This window comes from Onychomys torridus, chromosome 22 (genome assembly GCF_903995425.1).
Source record: "Onychomys torridus chromosome 22, mOncTor1.1, whole genome shotgun sequence".
NCBI classification, from domain to species: Eukaryota; Metazoa; Chordata; class Mammalia; order Rodentia; family Cricetidae; genus Onychomys; species Onychomys torridus.
This window is the reverse complement of record NC_050464.1, coordinates 7,075,142-7,091,907: the sequence shown is the minus strand read 5'-3', so window position 1 is coordinate 7,091,907 and position 16,766 is coordinate 7,075,142. Positions and strand designations below refer to the sequence as shown.

General features: G+C 43.4%; 1 protein-coding gene across 1 annotated transcript in view; it reads right to left on the bottom strand.

The window, feature by feature from the left end:
• The window catches only part of Baiap2l1 (BAR/IMD domain containing adaptor protein 2 like 1), a 98,019-nt gene extending 84,003 nt beyond the window's left edge, over window positions 1-14,016 (bottom strand). Inside the window, exon 1 of the mRNA XM_036171987.1 lies at window positions 13,742-14,016. Coding sequence (XP_036027880.1) covers window positions 13,742-13,792 — 51 coding nt within the window. The 5' untranslated portion in view covers window positions 13,793-14,016. The remainder of the gene's footprint in view (window positions 1-13,741) is intronic.
• Between the last annotated feature and the right edge of the window lie 2,750 nt (window positions 14,017-16,766).

Below are 16,766 nucleotides of genomic sequence, written 5' to 3'. Positions count from 1 at the left end.
GTGGGTATGTACTTGTGAATGTGGCTGACCACAGAGATCGGTGGGTGTTTGATCTCCTGCATCTGGAGTTACAGGTGGTTGTAAGCCACCAGTGTGGGTACTGGGAACCTAACTTGGGTTCTCTGCAAGGGCATTCTGTAGTCTTAACCATGGAGTCATCTCCACAGTCCCTAAAGTATGTAATTTTTGTGTCTCATCTACTGCTTTCATATATCCACCTTCTCAAAAACTTCTTACAGATTGATTTTTAAAAATCCAAAGAAATGAACAGATAAGCAAGGCCTAGGACTAGGCCCAGGGTTCCTAGCTACTTAGGACGCTGAAGCAAGAGGATCTTGAGTTCAAGTCCAGCCTGGGTAATTTAGTGAGACACTACCTCAAAAGAAAAAGTAAAAAGACTGCCAGAATTGGCTCAAGTGGTAGAGCATCTGGGAGTACAGGTCAGTAGAAAACACTGTCTAGCATGCAGGAGGCTGTGATTTTATCCTAGTACTGCAAAAATAAAAACAATAAACAAAAAAGAAAGTTCAAAAAAAGGGATAAAGAAATAAACAAAAAAGGTAGCACTCTTCTGGGACAAGTCAAGGAAACAATCGATGACACTAGGCAGGCCACAGCTGAGGGCAGATCCTGTTGCTTTGTTCACCGTGGTTTCTGGTGGGGACCACAGGTCCTGGCACAGCTATGGTAATTTAGAAAGTAGCTGAAAGTATGGATGCTGTGGTAAGCTTGGTAGAAGCATAACAGATAACAGGTGCTTGAAACAAGTAGTTGTTATTATTGCCACTTTCTCAGTCCCCTTGGATAAGGAGCAAGTAACGATTGTAGTCACCAGAATGTGATCAGTACCAATCTTCAGTATTTATATACAGGTATTTCTGAGTTCTTACTCTGTCCTGCAACAGTGAAGGATTAAAGACTGCTGAAGAAGTGTGTAGCTAATTAAAATAGGGGCAATGTGTGCTGATAATTTCAGCACTGATCTTTTATCAAATCCATGTATCAGTCACCCCTCTAGATACTGAGAATAGTAGTAAAAGAGGCAGGAAATCAATGCTTGCATCATAGTTGCCGTCCAGTTAACACACACTACTTACACAAACAGCTAACATTAACTGAACACCTACCTGCCTGACACTGTTTTACTTTCACATTGGAACCTAGCAGTAACCTCATAAAGTGGACACTATTTTTAAAATTAGGTATATGTGTGTGCCTATGAGTCCAGGTGCCTGTGGAGTCTGGAAGAAGGCATCAGATGTCCTAGAGCTGGAGTTATAAGTAGTTGTGAGCCACCTGACATGGGTGTTGGGAATTGAACTTGGGTTCTCTATAGGAGCAATATGTGCTATTAACCACTGATCTATCTCAGCCCTGAAATAGACACATCATTGTCTTTATTTATAAGCATAAGGTAAACAAAGGAAGGTGGCATTATTAAGTATCAAATGTGTCAAATGTGGTATAACACAATGGATGCACTGTTTAATTGAAGAAATCTTCTCAAAGGGCACACAGTTTGATAGAAACCCTGTCTTGAAAACAAAACAAAACAAAACAAAACAACAAAAAACAAAAATTTAAAAAAGGAAAGAAAAACAAACAAATTTTACATGTTTAAAGAATTTACACACTTAGAGATACAAGGTACTAGTAAACATGGTCAATATCCTCAAGCTGCTCCAAGTAACAACACTCATGCTAACAAATTATTTAAAATCTATTTATTCATTGTGTATGTTCATATATATGTGTGGTATATGATGAACACTTGAATGTAAGTGGGTTTGTGTGCCTGTGCACACATGGAGGCAGAGGAGGATGGGATATTCTGCTCTATTATTGTCTTCTTTTCTGGAGATAAATCCTCTTCTGAACCTGGAGCTAGGCTAGTTAGTGGCCAGTGGTTAGTGGGCACTGCCATGCTCCTGTCTCCATCCTACACAGTGCTGCTGTTATAGGCAAGCATGTAGCCATTCCTGGGTTTCTATATGGGTACTGAATTAGAGCTCAGTTTACCATGCTTTCACAACAAGCTTTCTTACCATTGAGCCATTTCTCCAGACCCTATTTATTTAGTTTTAGGGCTTCATACATGCTAGACAAATGAGGCCTCTACTATGAGCCACACTTCCAGCCCAATTGATAAAATTCATTAAAATAATCATAACACAACTTAAGTGTAAGGAATTATCATTGTAATTTTCCTGGTTTGTTATTTGAGGATACTTTTCAGTCAGAAATGAACTGTCTATTACCTGCAGTCCCAGGAAGCAGACTCAGACAAGCATCTGAAAATGACAGGACTTTTCTAATACCTTTCTAATAAGTCACAAGGCCAGCTCTGCACTTAAGAGTAGCAGTCACCTGTCCTAACCTACACACTTATCATCCCTATGTCTGTCCTGGGTAGTGTACTCTCACCAGATGAACTTCCCCATACTCTTCCCAGGTGATCACTAGTTTTGACCTGTCCAGGCTGCACGTAAAAAGAGATCAACTACTGTCAACAGGGAAAACTTTAAAAACAGTCTCAAGGTTTGTACTTTGAATATTTTTAACTTAACTTCTGTTGTAATTGTAGTTTTAGATTAGTAAGCATCTCAAATGTATCCCTATATGTGAAACTTAAGAGAAAAAAAATCTTAAGACTTTAAAGGTTAACTTGCGAAACAGGTAGCAAGTAACAAGCTCTACCTCAGTTCCAATACATTTAATTGAAATGAAAACTATATATTCATTTCTGCTTATTTTTGGTAAAATATAAAAATAACCATTTCAGGGCCAAGGAGATGGCTCAGTAGGTAAAGGTACTTGCTTTCAAGCCTGCTAACCAGCCCTAACTCAAGCTAAATTCTATCCCTGGAACCCACACAGTAGAAGAATCAATTCCCACAAGTTGTCCTCTGACCTTCTGGGGTATGCTATCACACACACACACACACACACACACACACACACACACACACTTTCTTTTTTTTTTTGTAAATCTAACACATTTATGCTTCTTGTTTTTTAGAAGCATTATTTATTGCAACAAAGGAGTTTGTGTACAGTGTTGAAAATCTACAACTTCTTGTTAAATTCACATTTGCACTTCACCTTTATAAACAAACATTTATAAGCATTATTTTATACAGATATATATATATATATAAACATCGAGTTCAGTGGTCCTTCAGCATTTTCCACTTAAATTTTTTTTTAATATAAAAACAGGTCATAATTCCAAAATCTAGAGTTATTTGAAACTGGAAAATATTTTCTCTGTAGAAAATATTTAAAATGATAACATTTCACAATAAGCCCTTTTAAGCCAAATAATAGCTGAATTATATATATAAATACTGATTAGATTCTGGAATACAGAAGAAAGCTATCTTCATCTGTTGAGAGAGTTATATTTTACTTAAGTTGTGTAAATGAGATTCCTATTCATCTTCCCCTTCACTGTTTGATTTATGGCAGACTTCTTTTTTTTATAGGCTTATCCATATTTTAAAAAGATTTTAGCCTCTCCTCCTGAAAGTACAGCCATCATACCCTTTCATCAGCTTGATATGGTACAAATTCTTATCCTAATAGTGATGTGTTTCACTAAAGCTTGCCCAGTGATGGGCAAAACCAAAACTTATTATAAGCCACAGTCATCCTAGGGTCCTCCCTGCTAGGTAGCCTCCCTGGATCTGACACACAGACACTCTTAAAAAGTAAATGTTTCGGGGTTGGGGATTTAGCTCAGTAGTAGAGTGCTTGCCTAGCAAGCGCAAGGCCCAGGGTTCGATCCTCAGCTCCACAATAAAAAAAGTAAATGTTTTATACAAAAATTATAAACACTCGCGGTGGTGCACTCCTTTAATCTCAGCACTCAGGAGGCAGAGGCAGGCAGATCTCTGTGAGTTCGAGGCCAGCCTGGTCTCCAAAGCAAGTTCCAGGAAAGGCACAAAGCTACACAGAGAAACCCTGTCTCGAAAAAACAAACACACACACACACACACACACACACACACACACAAACTTGTAAACACTCAAGAACATAAGAGTGTAGAAAGGCCATGTTTCTCTCCTGCTGCCCTCCACTTAACTGTTTTTTTTTGTTGTTGTTATTGTTGATGTTTTTAAGGTTTTATTTTTTAGTTTTAAATTGTGTGTGTATGTTTGCACATGTGTACATGTGAGTGCAGTGAGTTTGGAGGCCAGAAGAGAGTACTGGCTCTCCAGGAACTGGAGTTATAGGCAGCTGTGTCCTGGGTGCTAGGACCTAAACTTAGAGTCCTCTCTCCAGCCATCTCCAGCCCTTACTGTTAAGTTTTATAGTGAAGGGATTGTTACTGCTTTAGGACTTTCAATCTCCAAAGTAGCAAATAAATAAAACAGTTGAGGGGTAGAGCACTAGGCCCTGGGTTCAGTCCTCAGCTCCAGAAAATTTAAAATAAAAAATAAAAACAAACAAACAAACAAACAAAAACAGTTGAAGCAACAAACTGGAGGGCATTTCAACCCCCTGCTGTTACATGGCCAAATGTGCACCTTCTCCAGCCTGTAAAACACCCTTTACATCTCTAAGGTTTGCTCATCTATTTCACTCCCTGTTTGGGGAACATACTAGCAATATAACCCCACCCCTACCCCCGACCCTGGAAAGGGAGCAAAAACTGAAACATTTTATGTCATTTACACTTGTTTCATCTTTATCCACAAAGATTAAGGCTGATGAACAAGAACAGAAGCACACAGGCCTGATTGTTCACAATGCCATGTGATTACTCTGTAAATACCCATAAGTTCCAAATTATAAATTACACTAATAGTGGTAGACATACACATATGTATACACCCACACACATACCTATACACCCACCCCACCCCCACAGAGAGAAAGAGAGAGAAAGAACGAATTAGAGACACAAAACATTTCCTTTAGTAGATACCAGTACTAAAATTTCTTGATTACACTGTAACTCACTGAAACTGCTTTTAAAGACTAGCTTACAGTACCCATACCAATAAAAATTGTACATTTCCAAGAAGAGTTGTATAGAAAGAGAGGTACTTTCATTAACAATCAATTAGCAAGAAAATCCAATTGACTGTAGCTCTACATTCTATTCCAAATATTCCAGTGTTTTTTAATAGAACCCATTGAATGTCTTGGACATCTTTTCCATAATAAAACTTTGTAATGTGTTCAGCTATGACAGCGTAGTCTCTAATAAAGTTGGTGCATTACTTTAGTGAAAACCGTAACAATATAGCCTGAGACCCATAATCCCTATAGGTCCTGACTCTATCTCTGACAATAAGTGTTCCCTACCAGATCCATATGAGATCCTGCACAGAATCAGATCATCAGCAGGCCTGGGGCAAACATTTTGAATGTCAACTTTTCATTTACACAAACCAATCAGAGAGCAAAAATAAAGAAAGACCAACAATATCAATTTTGGGCAAGGTTACAGAGCTACTGGAACTCTCATAGGCAGTCTCGAGGGAAGTTGAGGGAGTCAACCAGTATAACCACTGTGGAAAACCACTCAGTACTTCCTCCTAAATCTCAAGGTCTAAATGCTTCACACTTAGTCAAGTTACTCCCGTGTGCATGTCCAAGAAATATGAGGGCCTATGCCTATTAGACATGTACCTGAGTGTTAGAAAGCATTATTTGTGACATCCTGGAGAAGTTTAAAAACAACCCAAATGCCTGTGATATATTCTGATGGTAAAATATCAATTAGAAACAAGAATCAGCCACGACAATTAATGTACCAACATGGATGAATCTGATAACCACAAACAGCAAATACCAGTAGAAGTTAGGAGAGTGACTACCTATGCTGATATAGTGACCCGAAGGTAACACAAGGGCAGTTGAGGGGGGCCTGTCTTCGTCTACTTCTTGATCTGGGTACTGGTTACATAGTGTTTACTTTGTGAATACCTGTGTTACAGGTAAGTCAAGTCAATGTTAGAGCAGCTTTTGTGGTAGTTTTTACTTTGTAACTATAGAATAAATATCCACATGGAATGTTGGAGGGGAAAAAAAAACCAAGTGCTTACAATTAATTCCATGCACACTAGGTTTCCTTTGCAAGTCTATGCAAAACCACACATAATGCTAAGTACTGAAAAATGTTACAAATATAAACTTAAAAGCTACCTAAATAACTCACAGAGGATGCCATTACTCTAAGTGGGCCCAACTTCCCTCATATCACAATAAAGGATGTTGCACAGCCATGTTACCATAGTTGTAAAACTCCTTAGAAACAAAAACGTGCTTTGGTAGCAAAAAGCAAACTACTCTTTGTTTGCTTTATGTTTTTATTTTACCAGACAAAAAGCTAAATTACTGGGCTGGTCCCATTCATATTCAAAACCTGGCAACTCCTTCTGTTGTTCCCTGGCACAGGGTTCTCACATCCCCTTTTTCACCGGATAGCTAAGAGCAAGCTGTCTAGACTTCTGCAAATCTCATTTTATCTTTAGAATATCTGAAAGAAGAAGAGTTATAGGAAAAGATAGAGATGCCAAATAGGGTACAGAGCTATAGAAATAAATATACTAAATGCACCTCAGAAGGATAGTTGGTTTATCTTTTTTTAAACGTTTTTTAAAAAGCTACTGGCTTTTAAAACAGATTTACTTGTATTTGTGCATGTTTATGTGCACACACCATGTGTATTGGAGGTATGGGATCCCTTGGAGCTGGAGCTGCAGGCAGTTATGAGCCATCCAAAAGGCAACTCAAAACTGCCTGTAACTCCAGCTCCAGAGGATGTGACACCTTCTTCAAGCCTCTACAGATACCAGGTATGCACATATATACATGCAGGTAAACATTCATACACATAAAATAAAAAGTTAAAGAAAATCTTGTTTTCTCTGTTTCTTTTTCTAAACTTTCTTTTATTTACTCTTTGTGTCTTTCACATCATGCATCTCAACCACATTCATTTCCCATCCCTTTGTATCCTCCCTCTGCCCTTGTAACCCCTCCTCCAAATAAAATTAAATTAAATTAAAAAGAAAAAAAAGAGGAAAAACCTCATTGTGGAAGCTGTAGTGTGACACAGTGAGTCACACAGTAAACCCTTTTATTCATATATCTTTATGTGCAAGTGTTCATTGCAAAGAGTGTGGTTCAGGCTTCTGGTTTCTGCTGCACTACTGATGCTGGGCCCTCACTGGGACTCCTCTTGAATATCCTGTTGTTGCCCTGTGTGGTGGAGATCCTGTAGCTTTGGGTTTCCAGACCAGCCGCTTCATGTGCTCCAGCAGATCATAGATGGGGTTGATGTTGGGGTGGGCCAACTCATAACCCTGGTTCTGGGCCTGGGTAGTTGCAGGGTTGTTCAGCCCTGTCTTCATCACCAGGGTGAGCCCTCCAGCATTGCCTTTGCTAGTCCACCCCTTGCAGAAATGAGCAAGGGGCAGGGCTGTTCTCCTGCTTTCATAACTTCAAGGTTGGCTCTCCCACACCTACACCATCAAAGCCAGCTCTACTGTGTTGCCTAGGTGAAGTGTAGGGCCAATCTCTCAGGTGCTGCAGCTGATGAGGGGCAGGAGTAGCTCTTCTCTTATGACCTCAGAGCCAGCTCTCCCATCCCTCACAGGCAGGGAGGTGGGGGCATCTCTCCCTGCACACTACCATATGGCAGATGAAGGGCGGAGCCAGATCTCCCATGTTCATGTTCTTGGGGTCAGTTCACACCCCCTTCAATAGGGTCAGCTCTGCTGGGTTGACCACAAAAGGTGCAGAGTCCACTTTCCCAAGTGCTGCAACTGGTAAGGGTTAGCTCCCTCCCTCACCACAGGTGGCAGGGGTGGGGGAGGGGGGTGGAAGGGGGGAGGGAGAAGAACATGTTTCTCTCACCACCACATGGCAGACAAGGCAGGGAGGTATGGCCAGCTATCCCACTCTCACACCCTCAGGGCCAGCTCACCCACACCTCTGCCAACAGGGTTGCTCTACTGTGCTGCCCAGGTGAGGAGCAGGGTTCACTTTCCTGCTGCTCAGCTCCCTTGTCTGTCACAGGTGGTGAGGGTCATGGGGTAAGGAGGGCATCTGTCCCTTGCCCACATTGCCACATGACAGATGAGTAGTGGGGACAGCTTTCCCAGACTCACAGCTTTGGGGTTGGCTCTACTGTGCTGCCCCTGGTGGGGGGCAGAGGCATCTCTCCCACTCTTACCACCTCAGGGCCAGCTTTCCTACCGGCCTCTGGAGTTGAGGGATGGGAGGGCATCTCTCCCCTGCCCATGCTGCCATATGAGGGGGCAGAACCAGATCTCCACACTCACATCTCAGGGCCAGCTCACTTGTGGCTTCCTCCACCCTGATCAACAGGGTCAGTTCCAATGTGCTGCCCAGATAAGGGGCAGTGAGAAGGGGGGCTTGCTTTCCTGAGTGCTGCAGCTGGTAAAGGAGGGGAGGGCCAGCTCCCTCAAAAGCTGACGGTAGTAGGGGCACCGACTACCCCACCACCACACCAGCTATGCCCCTCATGTCTTCAGGGCTGGCTCACCAGCACCCCTGTAGGGTCAACTCTACTATGTGGCTCCAGTGAGGAGCATGGCCTGTTCTCCTGAGTGCTGCAGCTGGTGAGGGGTTGGATTAAATAAAACCTTTAAAAAAAAATGATAGCACAGCCAGGCGGTGGTGGCGCACGCCTTTAATCCCAGCACTTGGGAGGCAGAGGCAGACGAGGACCTTTGTGAGTTCGAGGTCAGCCTGGTCTACAGAGCGAGATCCAGGAAAGGCGCAAAGCTACACAGAGAAACCCTGTCTCGAAAAACAAAAACAAAATAAATAAACAAACAAATAAATAAATGATAACACAAAATCCACATTTACCTTTGGGGTAGATGTAACATTATAATGACAGGAAGCACTCTATGAAAACGTCAAGGGAGGGAGCAGAGATCTGAATGAAGCACTAAACACTTAAATTGAATGAATGTGCATTGGTTCAACAAATACACCTTCGAACCAGGAACTGTTCTAGGTGCTTGAAATACAACAAAACAAAGCTATTTACCTTGTGCGGCTCACATTTCCATTGGGGAGGAAAGAGAGATGACAAACATAATGAATAAACATACCACATAGTATATCCTACAGTTGTAAATTTTATGGGGGGAAAGGTGGGGTTGGGAGATAGACTGGTAATTCTAAGGGAGTTAAACAGGCCTTCTTGAAAAGCTGACATTTACTGACTGCTTTATGTGAAACATTTTATCGGACTTTCCCTGACTTGAGACAGGGTCTTACTGTGCAGCCCTGGCTAGCCTGAACTCACTTTACAGACCAAGCTGGCCTTGAACTCACAGAGATCCACTTGCCTCTCTCTGTCTTCTAAGTGCTGGGACTAGAGGTATGTACCACCATGCCAGGTATGATTATTTTAAAAACTGAATTTGGGGGTTGGGAAATGACCTAGTAGGCAAAGTGTTTTTGCATAAGTAAAGAACTTTAGTTTAGAGCCCCCCAGAAACCACATGAGAAGTTAAGGAGGCAGAGTGTAACTGAAATCCCAGTACTGGCGAAACAGAGACAGGAGGATGTCTGGGGCTAGCCAGCCCGTCTACCAATATGGTGAACTTCCAAGCTCAGTGAGAGGTCATGTCTCAAAAATAAGGTGGAAAGTGACAGGGGGAGATGCTTGTTGTAGACCTCTATTTTCCACCATTTACACACATGCACACACGCACGCTCTCTAAATTGTTCCTTGGCACTGTAAATAATTTTGTGAAGACTGAAAAGGATTACAATCTTAGAATTTTAAAAAATTACAATTGGTGCCAAATGTTTGTTTTAAAAAATGTATATTTGATTTTGTTTGTTCTAAAGATTTATGATTTATTTTTTTATTATTTTAAGTTATATTTTTGTGTGCACATGTGAGTGTAGGTGCCCTGATGACCAGAGACATCAGATCCCCTGGAACTAGAGATATAGGCAGTTTTGAGTCATCCTCCATAGGTGCTAGGAACCAATTCTGGAAGAGCAGTAAATGCTGAGCCATCTCTCCAGCTTTCCCATGTATCTATATATAATCCTAAGTCCTATGCATTGCTCCTTAGTTCTTTGACAGAATGACTCTTACTATGTTAAGACTGTGCCTGTGTTCCCTTCCCTCTTGGCCATTTCCCTCTTCACTCACTATAAGACTTGTATAGAACTGAGCTTGGTGGCGCACGCCTTTAATCCCAGCACTCAGGAGGCAAAAGCAGGTAGATTTCTATGAGTTCTAGGCCAGCCTGGTCTACAAATCGAGTTCCAGGACAGCCAGGACACAGAGAAATTCTGTCTCAAAACAAACAAACAAACAAACCAACAAAAACAACAATAACAAAAAAATGTCTAACTACTAGGAATATTGTGGTACCTCTTAAGCAAAGTTTTTTGAACTTTACTTCATCTGCATTCACTAAAGGATGCATTCATTCATCAGAAACTATGCAAAATCACAATAAAGCTTTTGAGGGCAAATTATGGGCACACTATAGACTAAGCATGAGGAAAGGGATTGAGATCTTTGGCTAAATTTAGATTATCAACAGTACTTCATATTTCAGGGCTCATTATCATGCTATTTGTTTATGAGGCAGTAAAACACACATCCTTCTGGGTGTTAGCATGGATATCCAGTAATCATTTGTCTAAGTATATTTAAAAAAAAAAAACTAAGCCAAAGTATAAATATATATTTAAGGAGATCTGATACCGCGTAGAGGATCACACCACTTTGCCAACCTCCTATTGCTCCAAAGAATTTATTCCTTTATTTAAAAGATATTTGAGTATATATTTAAACACACACACACACACACACACACACACACACACACACACACACCTAAAAGCCAGACAGGTAAGACATTAAATCTCATCTGCAGGTGGCCTTTGTAATCGTACCTGGTTAGGTTGTGTTTCTATTAGTAAAATACTGTAGATTGCTAGGTAACACAAAGGGAAATCTATTTTTAAAAGAACAACATTTACCAACAATGTCAATAGAATTTTTGCATACTGCACTTAAATTGTTTTTAGCTTTGATTATAATAAAAGGCTTTTCAGGCTTCTAATTACTCCAGGAAATGTGAAATTAAACTGTGAATGTCCTTACAGGCAAACCATGGCCTAGCAGCCTTCACTTTGTTTTATAGATACAGAAACCTCCTGTCTAGTGCTGATTTTTTTTTAATCCCACTATCTAACATTAAACAACAACAACAGCAACATACTGGGCAGTGGTGGCCCATGCCTTTAATTCCAGCACTTGGGAGGCAGAGGCAGGAGGATCTCTCTGAGTTCCAGGCCAGCCAAGGCTACACACAGAGAAACTGTCTCCAAAAACCAACCAAACAAACAAACAAACAAACAAACAGACAGAAACAAAAAAACCACCACCAACAAAGAATTGATCCCAAAATACTAACAAGGAAATGCTGGCTAAAATCTACTGACATTTTGGAAGCTTGTGAGATGTTTTCAGCACCTGGGAATGGAAAGCGATAAAGCACTGGTCTCTGATCTTCATTCTATTACATCCTTTCAAAAACTGAAAATGAGCCACTGTGGTGACACATACTTTCAATCCTAGCACTGGGGAGGCTGAGGCCAGCCTGGACTACACAGACTACATAAAGGAAAGTGGCTCAAAAAAAGGGAAAAAACAAAGAAAAAAAAAAAAATACAGCCAGGAGTGGTAGCCCTCTAATCCTAGCACTTGGGAGGAGAACCTCTGAATCTGAGGCCAACTTGGTCTACATACCAAGTTCCAGGCCAATTAGGGCTACATAGTGAGACTCTGTCTCTAAATAAATTAGAAAAACAAAACACCCTAAAAAAAGATTTACTATGCCTTATGTCCACAAATACGGATAACAAAAACAACGAAATCAACAATTCTCCTCTTGCTCTAGTGCTGTGGGTAAAAAGACATGCCAAGGTGGTTAATAGTTGTACTGTAAAGTGCTTGGACACACCCCACCAAGGATTTCTCAGTCAGAAGTGAGAAAAAGAGCCGTTGGTTTACTCAGAGCATCTGATTGCTTGTCTCAAGTTGACATTTTCTTTCCAGACCAGCAAGATAAACAATCCAGTGTCTGAGAAACTTCAGCGCTCATGTGCCCCCCCCCCCCCCAGGCAGATCCTCAGATCCCACACACAAACTACAATAATCTACATCCTCTCAGTTACAGCTTCTCCTTTCCTCTCATCTGAGTAACTTGTCTCCCCCAAGGCTAAGAGTTAGACCGATTTACTTAAATCCTTTTTCAGTGCCCTGCACCTCCAGTCCTACCTCCTTCAGATCATGTAGGAACAATCTCAACGCAAATATAAGGCTTTAAATTAACATTCAAATTTCGGGCATTTCTAAATTTGCCACGTATTAAGGAAACACATCAATAAGAACAGGTTTTGGTCATAGCTGTGGACCTCCAAAATAACAGTAATAATAATGTCTACTTTGTCTACCTAGAAAGTATAATTCGTGTTAAGTGTTTATAGTACACAGATGAAGGGAGTTGATAAATTCTGGAGCTTAAATGGACTTTGAAAATATTTTCATACTACTTCAAAATGATTTTCCAACAAGTCAATAAACTCCCCTGATTTCAGAAACTCACTCAGACCTTGCAAATCTAGAAATTAAATTTTAGGGATTAAAAAAAAAAGCGATAGAAATGACCAAAGAGTGGGCTTTAACCATGACTACAAGTAAATTTAGAGAACTTCAAATCCTCGGGCGTTCAAAGGGCCTAAGTGGAATTAAAACAAAAGTTGTTTTGTATTCTATTAATAGCATATGATGAAACGCATATCTTATTTCAAATGGAATTCATTTATAAGTACTTAAACTTACTAAACTGGCCACTAATCTCATGTCTGTTTCTGGAAAAATTCTCTCACATAACATGCAAGTTAAGTGACCAATCACCACGCGTTCGGTTAGCTTAGGTCAATTCTTATTAAAATCTCAGTGCTCTCTGACTCCAATAACAACCTCAAATCATCGACGTAGAAAAAACCCAAACACGAGCAAAAATGATCATAATTCATCGTATACATGTATAAAACTGCCAAAGCGGGAACAAACAAACAAAAAAATAATCCAATAAAGCCAAATTGAACTTGAAAGAGTCCAGGGGGAGAAGGCGTTTCAAGTCTTCCCAAGAGCAGATTCTCTGGCCGCCTAGAAAATTCCCTGAACTGAGGGAGCCAGGCTCACCTGGCCATGGATTCCTAATTACGGAGGAGTTTCTCCCCTACATTCTTGAGCGCTTTCTTTTCTTCGAGGAAACTCGAGCTTGTCTCTTTTTTTCTCCTCTTTTGGATCTGGGAAAGGGTTTAGCCCCAGCGGTCAGACCAGCACCGTCACTGATCACAAAGAGGGGGGGACGACAAGGACTCCGGGGACCCCATAGATTGTCTTCCAGCCCCCTCCCCCACACGGGAAATGTGAGGGTCCCCTGGGCGTCTCCGAGGGTCCAAAGGGAGGAGAGATCCTTCCCATGTAAAGTGCCCACTTTATCTCAAAAGTGAAAAAGAATCTCGACCTACACCCCCTGGTGACAATGGTCAGCTGCTTGGCAGGGCGGACGTTCCTGGCCTCGAACCCCGGAGTCCAAGTCTCTGGACCTCCCGGCCTCCGCCCTCAGCCTGGAACCCCGATCCCACGGGGTCCCAGACCTCCCTTCTCCGGTCTCGAGCTCTTCAAAGTCCCACACTTACCCGGTACGTGTTCTCCGTGAGTCGGTTCACCTCCTCCGGCCCCCGAGACATGGCTGCAGCCTCCCGGAGGGCGAGCGCGGGAGGACGCGGCGGGGCCTCGTGGCCGCCGGGCTCCGGGCGGCGGGAGCGCCTAGGACTTGCGACTGAGCGGCCTCTGGGGAGTCGGCCGCCGCCACAGCCGTCAGCGGGAGAGAGCCGGCGCGCGTCTCCGCTGCCAAAATGTCAAAACTTTGCGGCGCTTCGAGCTCCGAGGAGCTGCGAGGCAAACGTAGCCTGACGCGGCTGGGACGAGCGAAGGGACTGCAGCCCCACCTGAGGCGGGCGGGGTAGGCGGGGCTGGGCGGCCAGGGGGCGGGGAGCCCCACCTGAGGGGGCGGGGTCAGGGCCGGGTAAGGCGGGTGGGCGGGGCGGCCCCGCGCAGAGGTGGGAGAGGCGGTCTCTTGTTAAAGCAACCCCGGGGACGGGGAAGAGACTTGTTGCGCTAGGTGGGCGGGGCCTAGAGGCTGGCTGGGCGGAGCTGCAGCCCGGCCAGCCTGCAGGGCTGATTGGCCCCAGCTGAGGTGGTGGAGGGGTTAGTGCTCAGAGGCCAAGGGGAGGGGACGCGCCCCTAGCCAGCCTGAAATGGCCTGCTGGGCGTGGCCTAGATGGCGGATGGGCGTGGCCGAAACAAGATGGGACGCGGTGGCCGTAGCAGCCCCGGCTGAGGCCGCCGGAGTGGCCACGCAGAGTTGAGGCGGTGGCTCGGTCTCGCAGACTGATGGGCGGTGCTGAAGCGAGGATGGAGTGGGTCGAGCGGCCCCAGCTGAGGCAGGCAGGGCATAGAGGGGTCGTCATAGGCGCTGGTGGGCTAGACTAGGCTCTAGGGATCGATCAGGGGACCTTAAGCCCTTGGACCCAAGGAGCCAGACCGCCTCTCCTGTGGCTGGCGGGGGTAGCCTTGGTGCGCCCTCTCCAGGCCCTCCCAGAATTCCAGCTACGCCCTACACCCTCACCCTTGCAGTACTTTCTAGAGCAGGACCTGGACCTAGAGTCTAGGTCTCTGGGCTAGTGCTCGCCACCAGGTGCTGGCCCTGAAAACTCGAGGCCCACGCCCTTCTCAGGCGAATCTTCTGAGCTCCCTGCCTTTGAGGGACTGTGAGAAGAGGGTGTTCCACATACACGTATCGATTTCCCTGAAAGTTCACCTCGAAGGTCCGTAGGACACAACTCATGGATGGAGGAAAGGGGCTGCCACCTGCAATTTTGGAATCTTTGGTGTGTAAAAACGTAATTAACGCCAATATCTGATTCCTGGAATAACAGAACATTAAGAATAATTTAAAATTCCATGCCTTACTACTGTGTAAATCACAAGATTGTTAAAAAAGTTTCGTGTGTGTGTGTGTGTGTGTGTGTGTGTGTGTGTGTTATACAAAAAGTCAACCTTAGGCATCATTCTTCAATTGAGATCCACTTTTTTTTGAGACAATCTCTTTACTGGAGCAGCCAAGTTGACTAGACTGATGACCATCAAGTCTCCACAAGTCCCCGGGGATCCATCTGTTTTCCACTGGAATTCCAATCTACCATATGTAGCTTTTTTTTTTTTAAACATGGGTTCTGGGATTGAACTCAGGTAGGTCCCTCTGCTTGCACCACCAGCCCTTTACAGGCTGACCCATCTCAGCCCCCGATGCAGCACTTTTTAGAGTCATGGCCAGCTAAGGTGTTGAGGATGTCTGCTCTCCTTTCCTCTTGCAGAAGCTGTGGACGTGTGTGGTTCCTGGCACTTCTTTATAATTAAAAAAATTTGTTTAATGTACACAGGTACAATTGCTTTGTTTATGAGCTCTTAGGATCTGAAGCTTCTAAACTGCTCTGGGATAAAGTTCACTAGGAAATAACACACAAAGACAGCACTGTGTGGCCCAGGTGGAAACACGGAAAGTATGAGATGCCTCTGGACTTAGAACAGACACAAGTGCTTGGACTCTGGTGCAGTCTTATCACGTTTTTGCTGGCTATAAAACATATCTGGCTTGGGAACCCAATGATGGTGTATGTTGCATGTTGGAGGAAATAACACGTTGGCCCTAGGTGGTAGGCCCTGAGAGAAGCTCCCCATTTCTAAAGGACCTTCAGGAGCTGGCTCAGAAAATGTGCCAACTGGGTTTCCCTTGCCGTATGTGGGGTGGTAAGCAGGACCCTACAATTACCACCATTACATATTAGGGTTCATCAAGCATGTCTGCTGACTTTTATTTGAACTTGAAAATCCTTGTCTTACTTTGGCAGATCACCTTTTGTCTCAGAACGTCTTACTGTGCTTTCCTTCTGATGAATGAGGTCATTTCACCCTCTGCTGCCAGGCAGTCATCCGAGGAGCTGGAGAGAGAGCAGAAGCTTAACCTCTAACATCATACAGCTTGGCAGCACCAGTTCTGAATCAGAGAAGACAGATTAACAAGCCATCATAAAGCCAGCGAGGATCTCAGTTGGCCCAGTTAGATTGCCAAGGTTGGAATTTGATCAAGGACCTAGGTTCTTAATTGTATGCAAATCTTTACACAGATTATCAAGGCGTATATAACTCAATTTTATGGAAATAACTTCCTAGTTATGATCTTCCTGCTTCCTGTAAATCCTTTGAGAATAGTCAGTTTTGTATTTTTTTTTCTAAAACTGACCATTACTACTCTAGAGTTATAGCTTAGTGGTTGAGTACCTGCCTAGAATCCCCCAGTGAGGGTCTAGGGTATGGCTTAGCAATAGAGCATTTGCCTAGCATGAGCAAGGCCTTGGTCAGGTGGTGGACTTCTGGCTGAGTGGTGATGGCACACACCTTTAATCCCAGAAACTTGGGAGGCAGAGGCAGGCAGATCTCTAAGTCTGAGGCCAGATGGTCTACAGATTGAGTTCCAGGACACAGAGAAACCCTGTCTCAAAAAACAAAACAAACAAACAATCAAAAAACCCAAACCAAACCAACCAAACAGCCAAACAACAACAACAACAACAAAACAGAATGGTTAGTTTAAAATCTGTC